Source organism: Narcine bancroftii, chromosome 5, assembly GCF_036971445.1.
Source record: "Narcine bancroftii isolate sNarBan1 chromosome 5, sNarBan1.hap1, whole genome shotgun sequence".
NCBI lineage: Eukaryota > Metazoa > Chordata > Chondrichthyes > Torpediniformes > Narcinidae > Narcine > Narcine bancroftii.
Window position 1 is genome coordinate 241,870,470 of NC_091473.1, and position 15,575 is coordinate 241,886,044.

Below are 15,575 nucleotides of genomic sequence, written 5' to 3' on the forward strand. Positions count from 1 at the left end.
GTTGGCGTCATGGGGGAGCATCCGCGGGCCATGTGAGTTATTGGGCCCCCCCACCCACCTGGTCCGACACTGCCGTGGTCCCTTACCCTTGTTCTGACACTGCCGCCACCCCCCACCCTGGTCTGATGCCACCGAAAAATCAGTGCCCAACCACCCTCTCCCTCACAGTTACCTTAATGCCCGCAATTAGATTTATTCTGATGCCGACTCTGGTAGGACTTCAGCTCATAATGGTACTTGGTGGCCTCATACTTTGGTTCCACGCATAGCCTGATTAGGGTGTCCAGATATCTGGTTTTAGGCCAGACAGTCCAGCTTGTCCTCTGTTCACCGGCACCTCAAGCCAGACATTAATTTGTCCTCCATTTGGGGCTGTAGGGGCAGAAAGGGCAAGGGAGGGGGTTAAATTCAGCATCCCAGGGTCCATAGGCCATGAACAGTCATACACGAGTGCTGGCCGGCACATGCGCAATAAAATGGAGTATCAGGGCAAGTCAGCGTCTGCATAGTGGGTTAGTTTACTGGGTTGGTTAATGTGTGCGTGGTGGGCCCGCAGATAGGGGAATGTTTAGTGCAGGCGCATAGTTCTGATGCACTTCAGTTAGCCTGTCAATGGTGAGTGGAGTGTGGTGGGCTTTGAAGGAAGGTGAGTGAGGCTCCATATTCATTTCTTTCAATTTTTTATTTATACTGTATGAATGCACATATTGTATTCAATATGCAGAATGATAAATTATTAAATAGGAAAAATGGCTTTAGCAGAAAAATTACTGATTTATGTGGAAATAGCTAGGTTATTGCTGGATTTATATAGGCAAAAAAGTTTAATGTTAGAATTTTTATTTAATAAAATTATTAAGGTGAACAACTACTTGCATTTGTTGTTTTTGCAATCCAGTTTCAATTTTATTTAATTTTTTTTTGGTTAACACACGACAGGACACCCTTGAGCAAGTTTTATTACCTATTTAGACTCCCAGAAAGGGTCGCATGAAGCCATGGATTGTAGATGGTGGATGTTTTTTACAAGCATATTCACAAATTGGAATTTATGGTTGTAAAACTAAAAATTCTGGGGAGATGAATCTGCTGTTCAATGGCCAGGGCTACTTGTCCAGTATGGACACTATAAATGAAGAAGGCAACGGGAAACCACTTCAGTATTTTCCACTTGTATTATCATGAACTCAGCATTGACTTCAGTCTCAGCTCAAAGATGAGTCGGTGCAGAAAAGGGATCAACTCCAATTCGCAAGGTCAGAGATCATGACAAACGGAGAGACGCGACCGGCTCTGCCGACGGCAGGGTACCACGTGGTCACCTACGTCCTCCCTTTTGGAAATGGCCGCCCTACCTGATGCCACCACACACGAGGGTGGTCATCAGGATGAGAGCCATTGATTGAAACGGTCTGGTCTGGGAACCATCCCACTGTGCCCATTGAGTCTGCAGGGCGCTGGGTGCTGACCCATGCCCCATGGTCAAAAAAGTAAACCACCTGCTGAGTTTCTCCAGCTTGACTCATGCTTCTTGGTGAAATGTGCTGGTCTGGAAAACTTCCATGCAGGCTAAGGTGGGGTAACTAAGTCCAACTGTTAGGAATTAAAGTACCTTTAAAGAAATTGCTCGAGACAAAAATTGAGAACAAAGAACATTTATTACTACAACAATGCAAAGTTGGGTGCTTCCCCTTACCCTGGGAATACACACACATACTGGGGCTCACCCAACTTTTATACAGTCAATTTCAGTATCAGAATGCCCTCCCCCTTACATTCTTCTGCCCCCTGGATGGGTTTGGCATAGGTAATTCTTCCTGCCTACGTGCAATTTCAGTACACTTGGAGGACCAGGGGGTATCCTGTGGGTGTCCCATCATGTCATTGTCCTTATTCACACCTTCCTGATTCTCTGGGCTACAGTCTCTTGATATGCAGAATTGACTCATTCTATCTAGGGTTGGCTAATTTCATATGTATAAATCTGTGTATGGTTAGCTAATTAGAAATGTATGACTTGGTACTTCTGTCCAGGGCTAGGAGACCCTTATCTGATCCAGACTACCTCAACTTCCTACATTCTATTGTACCTTACCATTCCTTATCTTAGTCCTATGGTCTTGTCACAAAGGATAGAAGATTCTTATGTTAATCGTGCTGACTCTGCTTTCCTGCATCCTAAGCCCCAAACTTATCCTGTTTGAACTGGTTTCAGCCATTTTACTGATGAACTTTAGTTTCTTCCATGTTCATAATTTTAGATCAATTTTCCCATCTCTCACAATCCTCACTTTTCTTTTAGATCAGTTAAACTGATCTTTCACCATGATCAGTGTTACTGATCTTTGGTTACTAGTGTCAGTGTGACTGATCCCCCCCCTGTGTTTCCCTGATCCGTATTCTAAATACCTTGCCTCTATGCCCTCTCTAGCCTGTAAAACAGTACAATCTGTAACCTCTGCTACCCCTTCTCCAGAAGTACTTAAAACATCGAGAGTACTCCACTAAAGCTGTTTAATTCCCCTGGTCCGTATTGGGATCCCTTATATCCCATTATGACTATACATTAAATCTATGCCCTGTCTACATTCTAAAGGAGCTGAATTGTAACCTCTGCTGCCCCTATTCCAGGGGGGCTTAAAACATTAACGAACAATATTCCAAAGAAATTAGTAAACAACAATGAAGAATACATGTAAGCTCATTAAAATACAATAAGAACTGAATAAAACACAAAAAATGTAAAGCTCATTGAAAACTGCAATAAAATGCAAGAAGAACTGAATAAAACCACAATAAATGTCAAACTCATTGGAAACTGCAATAAAATACAATAAGAACTGAATAAAACACAATAAATGTAAAGCTCATTGAAAACTGCAATAAAATGCAAGAAGAACTGAATAAAACCACAATAAATGTCAAACTCATTGGAAACTGCAATAAAATACAATAAGAACTGAATAAAACACAATAAATGTAAAGCTCATTGAAAACTGCAATAAAATGCAAGAAGAACTGAATAAAACCACAATAAATGTAAAGCTCATTGAAAACAGCAATAAAATACACAAAACTGAATAAACCACGATAAATGTAAAGCTCATTGAAAACAGCAATAAAATACACAAAACTGAATAAACCATTAAAAAAAACGAATAGAATTGTAACATTATGGCACTTTGTCATTAATTCTTTGAATGTGGGTCCAGCCTTTCTCTCTTGTTCTTACTGCGGTGTCTGTAATTAAAAGTACACAGAAGGGACCATCCCAGGCAGGTTTTAGTTGATCCTCTTGCCATGCTTTTACATATAACCAATCACTAGATTTTAATAAAATGAATAACAATCTGACTTTCCTTTGTGTTAGTGTAAAAATTGTAAAATGAAACACAAACCATATTTGCATGGGTTTTGAATATGTTAGACCTTATTAAAATGCAGTTGGAGCTGCTTGTCTGTATGGGGCACAACCCTCCAATTTGTTAGAGTGAGTACATAACAGACATTGCAGCACAAGAGCCCCTGCAAGAGAACTTGAAACATATTCAACCTTTAGTTCTGCCTTAAGTAAAATGCCTTGTGCCACAGCTCACAGGAGCTGGCCTTATTTAAAACAGTCTGTAAAACAGGCACCAAAAAAAATTAAAGATGTTCTTATGAAGATTGCACACACAATAATTTAAGTACAGGCTAGTTTCTATTATATTCCACTTAAAAGTTCTGCTGCATGAATTCTGGAGCTTGTGGAGTCATTATTGAATCAAGAAATATTGGTACCATGCCAATCTCATTCTAACATGCCAATTTCTCCAGTCCTTAAGTCAAGATGTACTGAATAGCATCTGGTACAAGATCTGTGAGTTCTTAATGATATTATTATTCTTATGCACCCAATTGTTCTGAACAATGCCACCAATTTAAATCATATTCCACCTATTGCAGTACTCACACACCACCATAGACCAGTTCGCAGGTTTATTTCTCCATTAAGCTGAATCCAGTTGCGCAGGATTTACCTCCGTGATTATTTACAATGTAACTTCCGCACTACCGGATTTAAATATAAACCTGATGAATGGGGGAAAGTTATCATGAATTAAATAACAGCGGCAATACAGAGAAATTGTGCTGAGGCATTAATTTCACTCCGGAGGAAAATGCACCAGAAAAATGAATGATTAAACTTATAGGAATCCCCATAGGAATCCCCAGAGGTATCTTTATTCTCCAGAGGTGGGTGATCTTTAAACTCACGGACCTTGACTGCTGAATGTGTAGAAGAAATGTATTAAATGTGTTGATAGGGCTCCATACCTCTAACTGCAAGACAAGAGCCTGAAGCCTCAATTTCAAGTGCCACAGTGCACTTAAAGGGACATGCACACTCCCCCTTCAACTGGCTGATCCAGCCACTTTACACATCAGATCCTTTCTTTATCTCACATACACTTAAAGTTAAGATGTATAGAACTCACCCTATTTGCGCAAACATTTCTCCCTGCAAATGTTATAACATCACTATTCTCAGGTAGTCCCTGTGCAAAATCACATTTGAATACAATTTATTTCATAAATTGGAATTAACTGGTAGTTAAATTCGCTAATTCTACAGTATTGAAAAACGATCATTTATGACATTTAATTTTTAGCATGAATTTTAATCAATATTGGTCAGTGACTGAAGTGGGAAGTCGTGATTTATGAAATTATCTCTGGTCTCTACTCTCCCACTCCCTGCACTTCTCCCAACATTCAGGAGCTGGCACACAGTCCCTGCCTTTTTTTTTCATGTTACTCATCTACTATTCCTTTAACTGCTTGCATCAAAATGTTAGCCTTTGCTTTCTGCTTATCCTCAGATGTCTGGACAAATGCTTTTTGTGTGATCTGTAGAAGCTGGGTTATTCCCTGCTCATGCCAATTTTCTGTCTTTTGTAATTTTCTCTTAATGTCTGGGGCTGAGTTGGTAACAAAACCTGTTAGTACCAATTGTTCCCCTGCTGGGGATTCTATGTCGAGACCCCCATATTGTATATATATATGGTCCCAAAAATTGGTCTAACTGTTCAGCACATCCCTGGGGATCTTCTATCAGGGAGGTCAGTTCTTTCTTAAAGTTACACACTTCAGTACTGGTCAGGGGCACATTTACGAAACCGAGACCCTCTCCCATGGGAACTTCCCACAGTGGTCTCATCCAATTGGTTTCTGGCTTATTAGGTCTGGGTTCCTGCTCCCTGGGAAATGAATCAAAGGGTTCTGCCCTTTCTTCCTGAAGAGTCTCACGCTGTTCTGAATTAAAGTTACCTCTCTCTCCTGCCAACAGAGGTGGTAATCGAGTGCTTTGTGAGCAAGTTATCATACCACTCCTGCTCTCTTCTCTCTTCTCTAGTGGTGGGGGAGGTGGGGAAGGTGCAGAAGGGTAGGTCATAGGAGGGGAAGGAAAGATAGGAGCCGGCATAGGAGGAACATAGGGTGGAGGGAGGGAATGTAACACATCCCAACCCTGTGATTCAGGGACAAGAGGTTCCTCCTCTCTCTTATTCCTGGATTCTTTCTCATTCAAAACCAGCTGTTCAATGGATCCCTTGAGTCAGCAGGCTGCATATTCCCTGCTCTCAACATTGTCTGGCTGGTTTTGATAGAGCCATAAGTTCAAACTTCACACATCCATTCATCCTCGGATCCAAATTTTGGCCAGTACACGGAGCTCCCTTTAACCGGGTATCCCACCCATTCATTACAACAATACCTGACCGTCGTCAGTTTGTCTTTACCGCGGGTCTTTCCTGTGCCCCACTCAGATAACATCATCCCAAGCGGGCTGTACGTAGCTATCTGGTGGTCACGTCCTGTGTCAGGACTCTCATCTCTACTGCCCGCTATTCCCATACTTAGGAACAAGTAAAATACTCTTACCGAGTTCTGGCAGTACTGCTCTAGCGCGCGTCCTTCCGCCGTTTGTTCTCAATGCCTCTTCTCGGATATCACTCGCTTCTTCCACTGACCAGCCACCCGTCGCCCGTGAGTCCAGCTGAATCAGCCGGGGTGCACCTACTCTCGTCGTCGGGGCACTCTGTCAGTGGAGGGAGTGTGATCCCGGACGAGCCCCCATTTGTTAGGAATTAAAGTACCTTTAAAGAAATTGCTCGAGACAAAAATTGAGAACAAAGAACATTTATTACTACAACAATGCAAAGTTGGGTGCTTCCCCTTACCCTGGGAATACACACACATACTGGGGCTCACCCAACTTTTATACAGTCAATTTCAGTATCAGAATGCCCTCCCCCTTACATTCTTCTGCCCCCTGGATGGGTTTGGCATAGGTAATTCTTCCTGCCTACGTGCAATTTCAGTACACTTGGAGGACCAGGGGGTATCCTGTGGGTGTCCCATCATGTCATTGTCCTTATTCACACCTTCCTGATTCTCTGGGCTACAGTCTCTTGATATGCAGAATTGACTCATTCTATCTAGGGTTGGCTAATTTCATATGTATAAATCTGTGTATGGTTAGCTAATTAGAAATGTATGACTTGGTACTTCTGTCCAGGGCTAGGAGACCCTTATCTGATCCAGACTACCTCAACTTCCTACATTCTATTGTACCTTACCATTCCTTATCTTAGTCCTATGGTCTTGTCACAAAGGATAGAAGATTCTTATGTTAATCGTGCTGACTCTGCTTTCCTGCATCCTAAGCCCCAAACTTATCCTGTTTGAACTGGTTTCAGCCATTTTACTGATGAACTTTAGTTTCTTCCATGTTCATAATTTTAGATCAATTTTCCCATCTCTCACACAACTGACTGGGACATTGCTAAATCCCTTGGCCAAACTGAGCCAACTCACCAGCTTCCTTTTTCTAACTTGACGTGGAGAACAGCCAATTGGAAAGCAGATTGGGTCAACGAACCAATGGAAACGCGGCAAGGGGGCGGGGTGAGATGTCCGAACGTCTCATTGGAAATTATCTTTTGGCCTGATTACACGGGTTTTTATATGCATTTTTTTTCCTCATCGTGGCACATTTGCATCAAACTGAGTCGATCCCTTCACAGTTTAATCTGAAGAAAATTCAAATAAAATCCGAACGGTTGATTGGCTGTTCCGTCCACCTCCCTGGGCCCAATCACAGCGCGGCTGGGAGGGGGTGGGGGAGGAACCAACAGCGAGCCTCCGCTATTTCAGCACCAAGTACCTCAGCGGGAATCTAATTCGACAAACTCACCTGTTTTCGTCGAAGGCAAGAAATTCCGAAGACAAATTGGGAAGCTGATTTATTTTTTTTCCGCGTCGATGTTGTGTCAATTGAGCGACGGGCGCGGCACCCAATCGGAAGAGGAAGGTGTGGGGCCCAGGCCAATCGGTGTGGGGGAATGGGGCGGGGCTTATTACAAAATGGCGGCCACGAGCTTCGAGGCTTTGCGGCGTCGGTAAAAGTCTCCTGGAAAAAAAAATGGAAAAATTCGATTGAAAATTGTCGAGACGGTATTTCCGTCGCTAGGTCAATAGAACCGAATAGGTAAAGTGTCGGTCGAAAACCGTGGGTTGTTTTTAATCGCTGAAAGGGCAGGGGCTATGCAATAGCGTCAGTGAAGGCGGAACGAACGGCCTGCGAGAAGTGGGAGCTCGGACGCCGCGCAATCAGTTCGTGTTCTTTGACAGAGAAGATTTTAATTCGTCTTCCGGTGCAACTGGGACACCAAAGCTTCACCCTGAAGGAATATGAAGGAGAAAGACGTGTCACCTAAAGCTGGTGGTAAACGAGGGGAAGAAAGGCGAGGAGGCCACCACCAGCAACCCAGGAAAATAGGGACGAACCATAACAGCATCAACAGAAACAACAAAAACCACGGTAATGCCAAGAGAACTCGCAATATCAGTGGCAAAAGGACCAATAACAGAGATTATGATGTTTATGCACCCAACCGAACTACTAATAACCTGAATCTTTCTTCTGCTTCATCAAGGACTAGTAGGAATGAGAGGCAACCTGGTGAATATAAAACTTTGAAGATCAGCAATTTGGGTTCCCAATTGAGTGATGGTGCTATAGAGGATGGTCTTTTCCACGAGTTTAAGAAGTTTGGGGACGTTAGTGTGAAAATATCCAGGGATGGAGATGAAAGAGTGGCGTTGGTAAATTTCAGACATTCTGAGGATGCAAAGGCTGCTCGGCATGCCAAGGGCAGATTGGTTCTACACGATCGTCCTTTAAAAATTGAAACTGTTTATCCTCCACCAAAAGGAAGAAGTTACTCACCTGAATTGGATGGGTATTCTGCACCCAGCGTTCAAGCCAACCGTCATAGACAGAGATCTCTGTCTCCAGCAGGGCTTGGTTATAGAGAACATCGAGCTCAACAACGCAGTTCTTTGGGACGTCAGATAGCACCACCACCTCCACCACCACCGCCACCACCTCCCCAGAGAGACTTGGAGAGAGAGCGTGATTATGCCTTTTATGAAGGTCGGGGTCGAGCTGCATATGCCCTTGAGAGAACTGCATTTAGGGAAGATGAAATCTTGCCAGAAGATGACAAGCGAGCTAACAGGACGTTGTTTATTGGAAACCTGGATCCTTCTGTTTCACAGAATGACCTCTTGCTTGCATTTGAGAGGTTTGGTGTTATCTTGGAGGTGGATATCAAAAGACCACCTCGAGGCCAAGGAAATTCGTATGGCTTCTTGAAATTTGAAAACTTGGATATGGCACACAGAGCAAAGATTGCAATGTCTGGCAAAGTGATAGGGAGAAATCCAATCAAGATTGGTTACGGGAAAGCAACTCCCACGACTCGCTTGTGGGTTGGGGGATTAGGTGCCTGGGTTCCTGTTGCTGGTCTTGCAAGGGAGTTTGATCGCTTTGGTACCATAAGGTCTATTGACTATAGAAAGGGGGACAGCTGGGCCTACATTCAGTATGAAAGTTTGGATGCTGCTCAAGCAGCTTGCACTCAAATGCGTGGCTTTCCCCTGGGTGGGCCAGATCGGCGGTTAAGAGTTGACTTCGCTGACACAGAGCATCGATATCCTCAACAGTATCTGCAAGCTTTACCCATTCCTCATTTTGATTTGATCGGCGATGGCCTCCTTCCTCGTGCAGAGTGTCTGAGGGGGAGAGAAAGGAATTCTCCCCCAATGCATTTTCGAGAAAGGGACCTTTTTCCGGGCAATGATTGGCACATTCTTTCTGTTCGGGAAAGAAATCGGAGTAGCCACGAACCATTTGAGCACCTTGATCGTGAAGTCCGGGACAGCTGGTCTCTTGAACGTGACCGCGAGCATATTTTGCAGAATTGGGACCAAAGAAGGAAAAGGAGAGGACCAGTGGATGTACGTCCCACTGAATGTTCCCCCAGCAATGATAGGTCCAGAAAGCGCCGTTGTATTTCACCAGATCGCAGCCCAGGTAATAGCAGCCGCGATGGTGGACGCCACAGTGACTCTGATCGTGATGCAAAGAATGAGCGGTATTCACCCAATAGAGATCGGCGTAACAGCACAGAGAAAGTTTCTTGCGGTAAACATGAGATCAAAGCCATAAGCTTACTCGAAAAAGAGAAGGATCGTAAGCATCGAACTATGGAGTGTATGAGCCCACTGAGGAGCAAATCAAAATCAGATCTCAATGCCAAAGCATCTGATAACTTCCAGGAACCTGATCGCAAATTGAACGTGGCCTGGCATGGAATGCTAGTTCTGAAAAATAGCTCTTTCTCAACAAACATGCACTTCCTCGAGGGAGATCTGAGCGTTGCAACCAACTTGCTCGTGGATGTCTCGACTGGAGGGAAAGTAGCACAGTTAAAAATCACTCAGCGCTTACGACTTGATCAGCCTAAATTGGATGAGGTAACAAGACGCATCAAAGCATCGGGCACTAATGGTTATTGTGTCCTGTTGGCCGTACCAGCTTTAAACAGCATGGAAAATGTGGAAGGAATGTCCACTGGTTTAGAGCAAGCCACTTCACCACAGCGACCACTGAGGAACTTGGTATCCTACCTAAAACAAAAGCAGGCAGCTGGAGTCATTAGCCTGCCTGTTGGAGGCAGCAAAGAGAAGGACCACACAGGTGTGCTCCATGCTTTTCCTCCATGTGATTTTTCTCAACAGTATCTTCAAACCTCTGCTCGAGCCCTGGCCAAATCCGAAGAAGACTGTCTAGTTATAATAATTGTACGTGGTGCAGCTTAGAATTTGAGATTTTACTGTCTGCTGTGATTGTGTATTATGATGTGTATGGGATACAAAGAGGGCAAAATTCACCAAGTTGTTAAAACATTAACACATTAACCACATTATACACAAAAAAAATTCAGTCTTTCTATTGCAGAAATCCCAAGAGCTGGCTGATCTGTTTAGTCTCGGATATAAAATCTTCACCCATTTGAGAGTAAAGTACAATAGCTAATCATGTGAAATCTCTTGCCCTCCCTCTCAATGTATGCACACTCAGCACCAAATTTGGCCACTACTATACGGGCCAATGGTCACTGATGTCTGGGTCAGACAGCCCGAATATTTTTGATGCTTCTATCATTTTTTTTTCCTTTCAGTTAGAAAATATTATTGAATGGAGTAGTTTCTTTCACTCGATTTTGCTTCAACCTCTTTGGAAAAATATCCAATACTACATTTAAATATGCAGTTACTCTCAATGTAAAACATAAAACATAAATTGTATAAAGCTTGAACACTTCCTGCATTGTTTAAGGTAGTGTATACATGTCACTGCTAGAGGCCAGTGGTTGTTTCTTTTCAGCAGGTTTTATTATTGGAAACAGTCCTAAGAATAATACTCCTTTAACATTATTATTGAGATCTTTATTGAAGGAAAAAAAAACAATTGTTCAAAATTAATCATTTTATCATTTTGTAAATTAGGTAACTGATATTGGAGTACAGACACCTTGCAAACTGTTACATGTAATGTGCTGTAATAATTGTAGGTAGTTTTTTTTTTGGCACAATATCTTTGGGCACCATCAAGCCTCAGACTCTGAAATACCAGAAAGGTTTTTTGCCTTTGCAAATTTTTTAATCATACAGATCTCAGTCCAAAGGTTGTAAAATTGTTTATTAATATTTAACATACCCAAAGAGAGCAACTTGAGTCTTTCTAACAAAGTGGGCAATAAATTGAACTTTGGGGCCACGTGTTAAAGCAGTAATATATCATGAATCCTGGGCTTAAAAAGATGTGACTTTTTGAAAAAAATGCCTGTGTACTTGTTTATTGGAAGGCTAGTTTGTCATGGATGTGGGTAGGCTGGAGTGGACAGAGAGGTCGAAAAACATTTAAGATGAAACCAGAGGATAACAATTGAAAGTGAAACCCAGACATTAATTCCACTGATTGTGGGCCACTAGCCAATAACGTTTGTGTTCATTTGAAACATGAGCATCTGTGAGTTGGTTTACCAGCCCAAAAAGCATCAGTACCTATCAACATGTTGGAGTTTGCAGCATTAATGACAGGGGAGCTTGATAGGCATAGCATGTTTTACAAATTTTGTTTTCCCATTAATTGGGAGCCTTTGTGAGATGATTTGGTCAAATCTAATTCAACTGTATGTTGATTTGGGTGGTGTGGGGTTGGGGGTGGGGGGAGGGGGGAAGATAGAGAGGAACAAAAATAAATGGAAACTTGTCACCTTGACCAAATTATTCATGGAATCTGAGCAGAAGTGCTCATTTCTTGAAAGATGTGAGATTTGCACATTGTCAGATTTACTATTTTTGAAGCCATAACTCAATGTATAGTTTGACATAGTCTTTGAAAAACTAAGAAGCATACTTGCTAGAGACAGCTTTTCAGTTCATTACTACAAGGTGGACAACTTTTGATCTTGCCCCAATGAGAGAAGCTGTTAAAACAAGCACACAGGCATGATGTATGTGATTGAATCATTGCTTCAAAAGGAAAAAAAAGTTAAATGTATGCAAGTGCACATGGATTATGTAATGCAAATAAAGTGAAAAAGTTTGGGAAGCTGACCAAATCAGAAAAGGTTACAAATGCTCAGCAGTTCAGTCATTGTGAAGGGAGCAGTTCATGAAACCACTCTACATTTGACATTTTTGACTTTCCATATTTATTATATATCTCTTTCCCAGCTTCCTAAATGCTTTCACATAGAAGCACAGAGCACCAGTTGAATTGTGATTACAAGTTTTAAAAATAAAAAAAATTCTTTCTCAAGGTTTTGGGGTTACATATGGCCACCATTTTAGTTTTTGAAAAAAGGACGTTGTTTTCCTCTCCCTTTACTGCCTGCTTTTGTGAAAGCTTTGCCAGCTTATTTGCTTTGTGTAAAACTGGTTTCTTCCCCAGTTTAAATTTTGTAAAACAAAACAAAAAATGATCGTTAGCAACACTGACATTTAATTCATTTCCCAAGTAACATTCCTCTGCTGTGAGAAGTCCTGGGAATTGGCACATTTGTTGATAGCTCGTAGAGGAATCCAGTTTTCCTGAGTGAGGGATGGGATGCTATTGTAATGTGTGAATGTGAGCATTTAAATGAGTGGAGAAAAGCAAGGGAAATATATTCCAAAATTTTTCCTACATGTCACATCTCTTGTCTGGCATGTAAATGCTTGTGAAGGTCTTTATCTCAAGAAATATCCAGCATATAATCAGCATTTTTGGCTTTGTGCTATTTTGACACAAGGCATATTTTTATGTGTTCCTCTATAACCAGCTTTATTTATAGTAGATTCAAATCAGCAGTGCTAATGATGTGAAATCCTACACATATTGACATATTGGTAACAAATTCTGTTAAGAATGACAAACCTTTTTACAACTGAAATCTCGGGAGGTTCTTTGTTTAAAGATGGTGTTCTTTCACCACTTTTATATGGGATTTTGGAGAATAAGAGTGATACACAACTCAAGAAAATGTCTGAACTGCAGAGCCTTGCTTATCTAATTGGCATGAAACTTTTATGAAGGAAAGTCTGTGTGCACTATTAGTTTGAATCATTTTAAACAAAAAAAAAATGGCACTCTCTAGTTTTGGTTGAATGCTTTAATCACAATCAGACTTTTACAGAACTGAGATGGTGGTTTAAAATGTGTAAGTTATCAATTTAAGATCCATGTATGGAGAGTTGTCTCATGGTCCAGGTGTTCAAAATCTTCAGTTTTCCTGTAAAGTAGATTGTCTTCAATGTCTTGACAAAAGAGTTAAGTTCAGTGTAGAATATGTTAATGTTGGCTTTCTCAAAAATAGTATTTAGCAGATGGGCATGTTTAATTACAACTTAAGAGCTCCAGATTTCAGTAAAAGTTCTCAACTTTACCCCCCCAGCCCCTGCAAATTTACTGTGCAATGTCTTGAGTACCTTTACACTGATGTCTTTTACAACAGTTTGGAATCACGGTCATAATCCAATCGTAAGATTAGTTTTAATCTAGGGCTTGTTTTAAAATTTTTGGTGTTATCCTCACTGCCCTGGTCTTGGTCTATGCCTGATTTCTCCACCCATCTGTAGCTGTGATGAAATGCAGCCTGGTTATTCATCAGGCTTGGTTGTTACCACTGTAACCAGCCACTTAAAATTCCAGAAGAGCTGTGGATATCAGTCTTTTTCCTTGTTTTCCTTTGCATTTTTTCCCACATTTTTCTTCCTCCATCTGATCTTTTAATATGAATTGAATAACCTGTAGGTAACTCCATGTGACACTACTGCATAGTATAGCATCTAGTAAAATTCAATTAAAATGCATGGAGTATAGTGTTCAAGCAGAGGCATGCAACTTTTTGGAGACATGCTACACAATTTTTAGCCTTTGCAGCACATTGATTTGGTTGGAGGACCTGTGTGAATTGGGTATGTGTTTTGAATTATCTGATTGAGCCAGTATGTCTTGGACATTACTGTTGACATAAAATTTCTAAAGTCCAATGTGTTATTCCCTTTCCAATTCCTGACAGTAGATATCCTGACACACAAATAAGTGGTCTTAATTGTGTTCATCAAACTTTAAATGAACAGTGTTAAATTTTCATTGTAAATTAAGCTGAAGAAGAGTTACTAAGGATCTTTAATTCAGGCAAGTCTTCAGACTTGCATTTGATAGCTTTGCTTGGGGGCTATTTAATATAGGAGTTTTATCTTGGATAAAAAATGTCAGCTTTTACACTATGTCTTCGACAACGCTGCATCAAGGCATTTGTTTTAGAAAGCTAGGGTCTTATGGGTGCCTTAGTAAGCATGCCAACAGAATTTCTTTAGTGATTTTTTTTGTTGAAGCTATATGTACAATTACTGTATTATTGTTAGTTCTATAGAAGAAGCTGCTGTTGCATGGTTTTTTTTTGTCTAATTTGATATTTCTTTCCTGCAAAACCCAAATGACAGAATATTTGGCAAACCTGAGGAGGAGACATCCGCTGGAACTTAGTACAAGTCGAAGACGATGTTTGTTTGAAGTAAAATGGCCTTTTGCAGGGGGAAATTTCTGTTGTTTGTTTTTAAAGAGCTGGAATGACAGCTTGAAAAAAAATATATAAAAAGTTCCTGTATCTTCTAATGTGAAACCAGGTCCTGTGTTTTGAGGGGAAAATGATCTGCTCCTGTGTGCTGTTAATAACTGATTTCTGGGGGAAAAAGGAAAAGCTATTCGGGCTCAACCAACTGAATACTGGCTTTCACAGACACACGTGCGTTGAGCTGATTATGTTGTCAACCAAAATCAATAAAATGTGTTTTCTTTTGCGGAAAAAATATCTGCCTTGGAGTAAGTTTGAATGAAGCAAAAAAAAAATGACCCCTTGTGTACATTTGCGAGGCATTTTGTTTTGGAAACCCCCGTTATTTGAGGAGGAATCGTCAGCGTCACCGTTAACCTAACAGTGGCCTGCAAGAAAGAAATGGTGGGGAGTTTCCCCATTTCGAAATGTTGAGAATTGACCACTGGCTGATCATCGTTGATACTGTTCTAATTGAAGATCCAGAATTGCTTGAAAATTTTTTTTTTGTTTTGATTTATTTTTGATCAGACTGATCTGAAGTATTGGAAGAATGTGAATGCTTGAAAATAAGTTATCCATGATCAAACCAAAAAAGGCGTTCAATGCCTCCCCAAGTAAATATTCTGCTTTTTGGAACGTTGCCTAGAATTGAGGCAGTGTCCCCATACCATGGAGCTTTAAAAGCATGCCATATCAGTTCTTAATTTGAAGAGGAAGAAAAGGTACAATACGTCTGATATTTCATCAGGGCTAGCGGTCGGTTTAAATATACATTTACTATGTTACTGATGCCTTATTTGATGGAAACGTTGTGGCTTATAACAGTTTCACACCCAATGGATGTGCATGTCCATAGGTACCCAAACTCACTCATGCCAGTATTGCCTTCCAACTCATCACAGATTTCAACTCGAGTGTTTTGACCTAGGAGACCTTTTTATGTATTTTTAAAATGAATAGAATTGCCCAGTAACTAGCTGATAAGCTTGCACTGTTAACTAACCGAAGACGCCTGGGTTGAGTTTCACTTGCGGCTGCTGCGTTAAAACATTTCATAAAGGATAACAGAGGAAGCAT

At 41.2% G+C, this 15,575-nt stretch overlaps 1 protein-coding gene across 1 annotated transcript; it reads left to right on the forward strand.

Annotated features, from left to right (window-relative positions):
* Positions 1-7,399: 7,399 nt before the first annotated feature.
* Positions 7,400-14,751, forward strand: rbm15 (RNA binding motif protein 15). The gene has a single exon (XM_069941826.1). The coding sequence runs from the start codon at positions 7,735-7,737 to the stop codon at positions 10,207-10,209; it is 2,475 nt and encodes an 824-aa protein (XP_069797927.1). The 5' UTR covers positions 7,400-7,734; the 3' UTR covers positions 10,210-14,751.
* The last annotated feature ends 824 nt before the right edge of the window (positions 14,752-15,575 follow it).

Excerpts from the sequence above, each read along its gene's own strand:
- rbm15 (XM_069941826.1), top strand. The coding sequence starts at position 7,735 with ATGAAGGAGAAAGACGTGTCACCTAAAGCTGGTGGTAAACGAGGGGAA.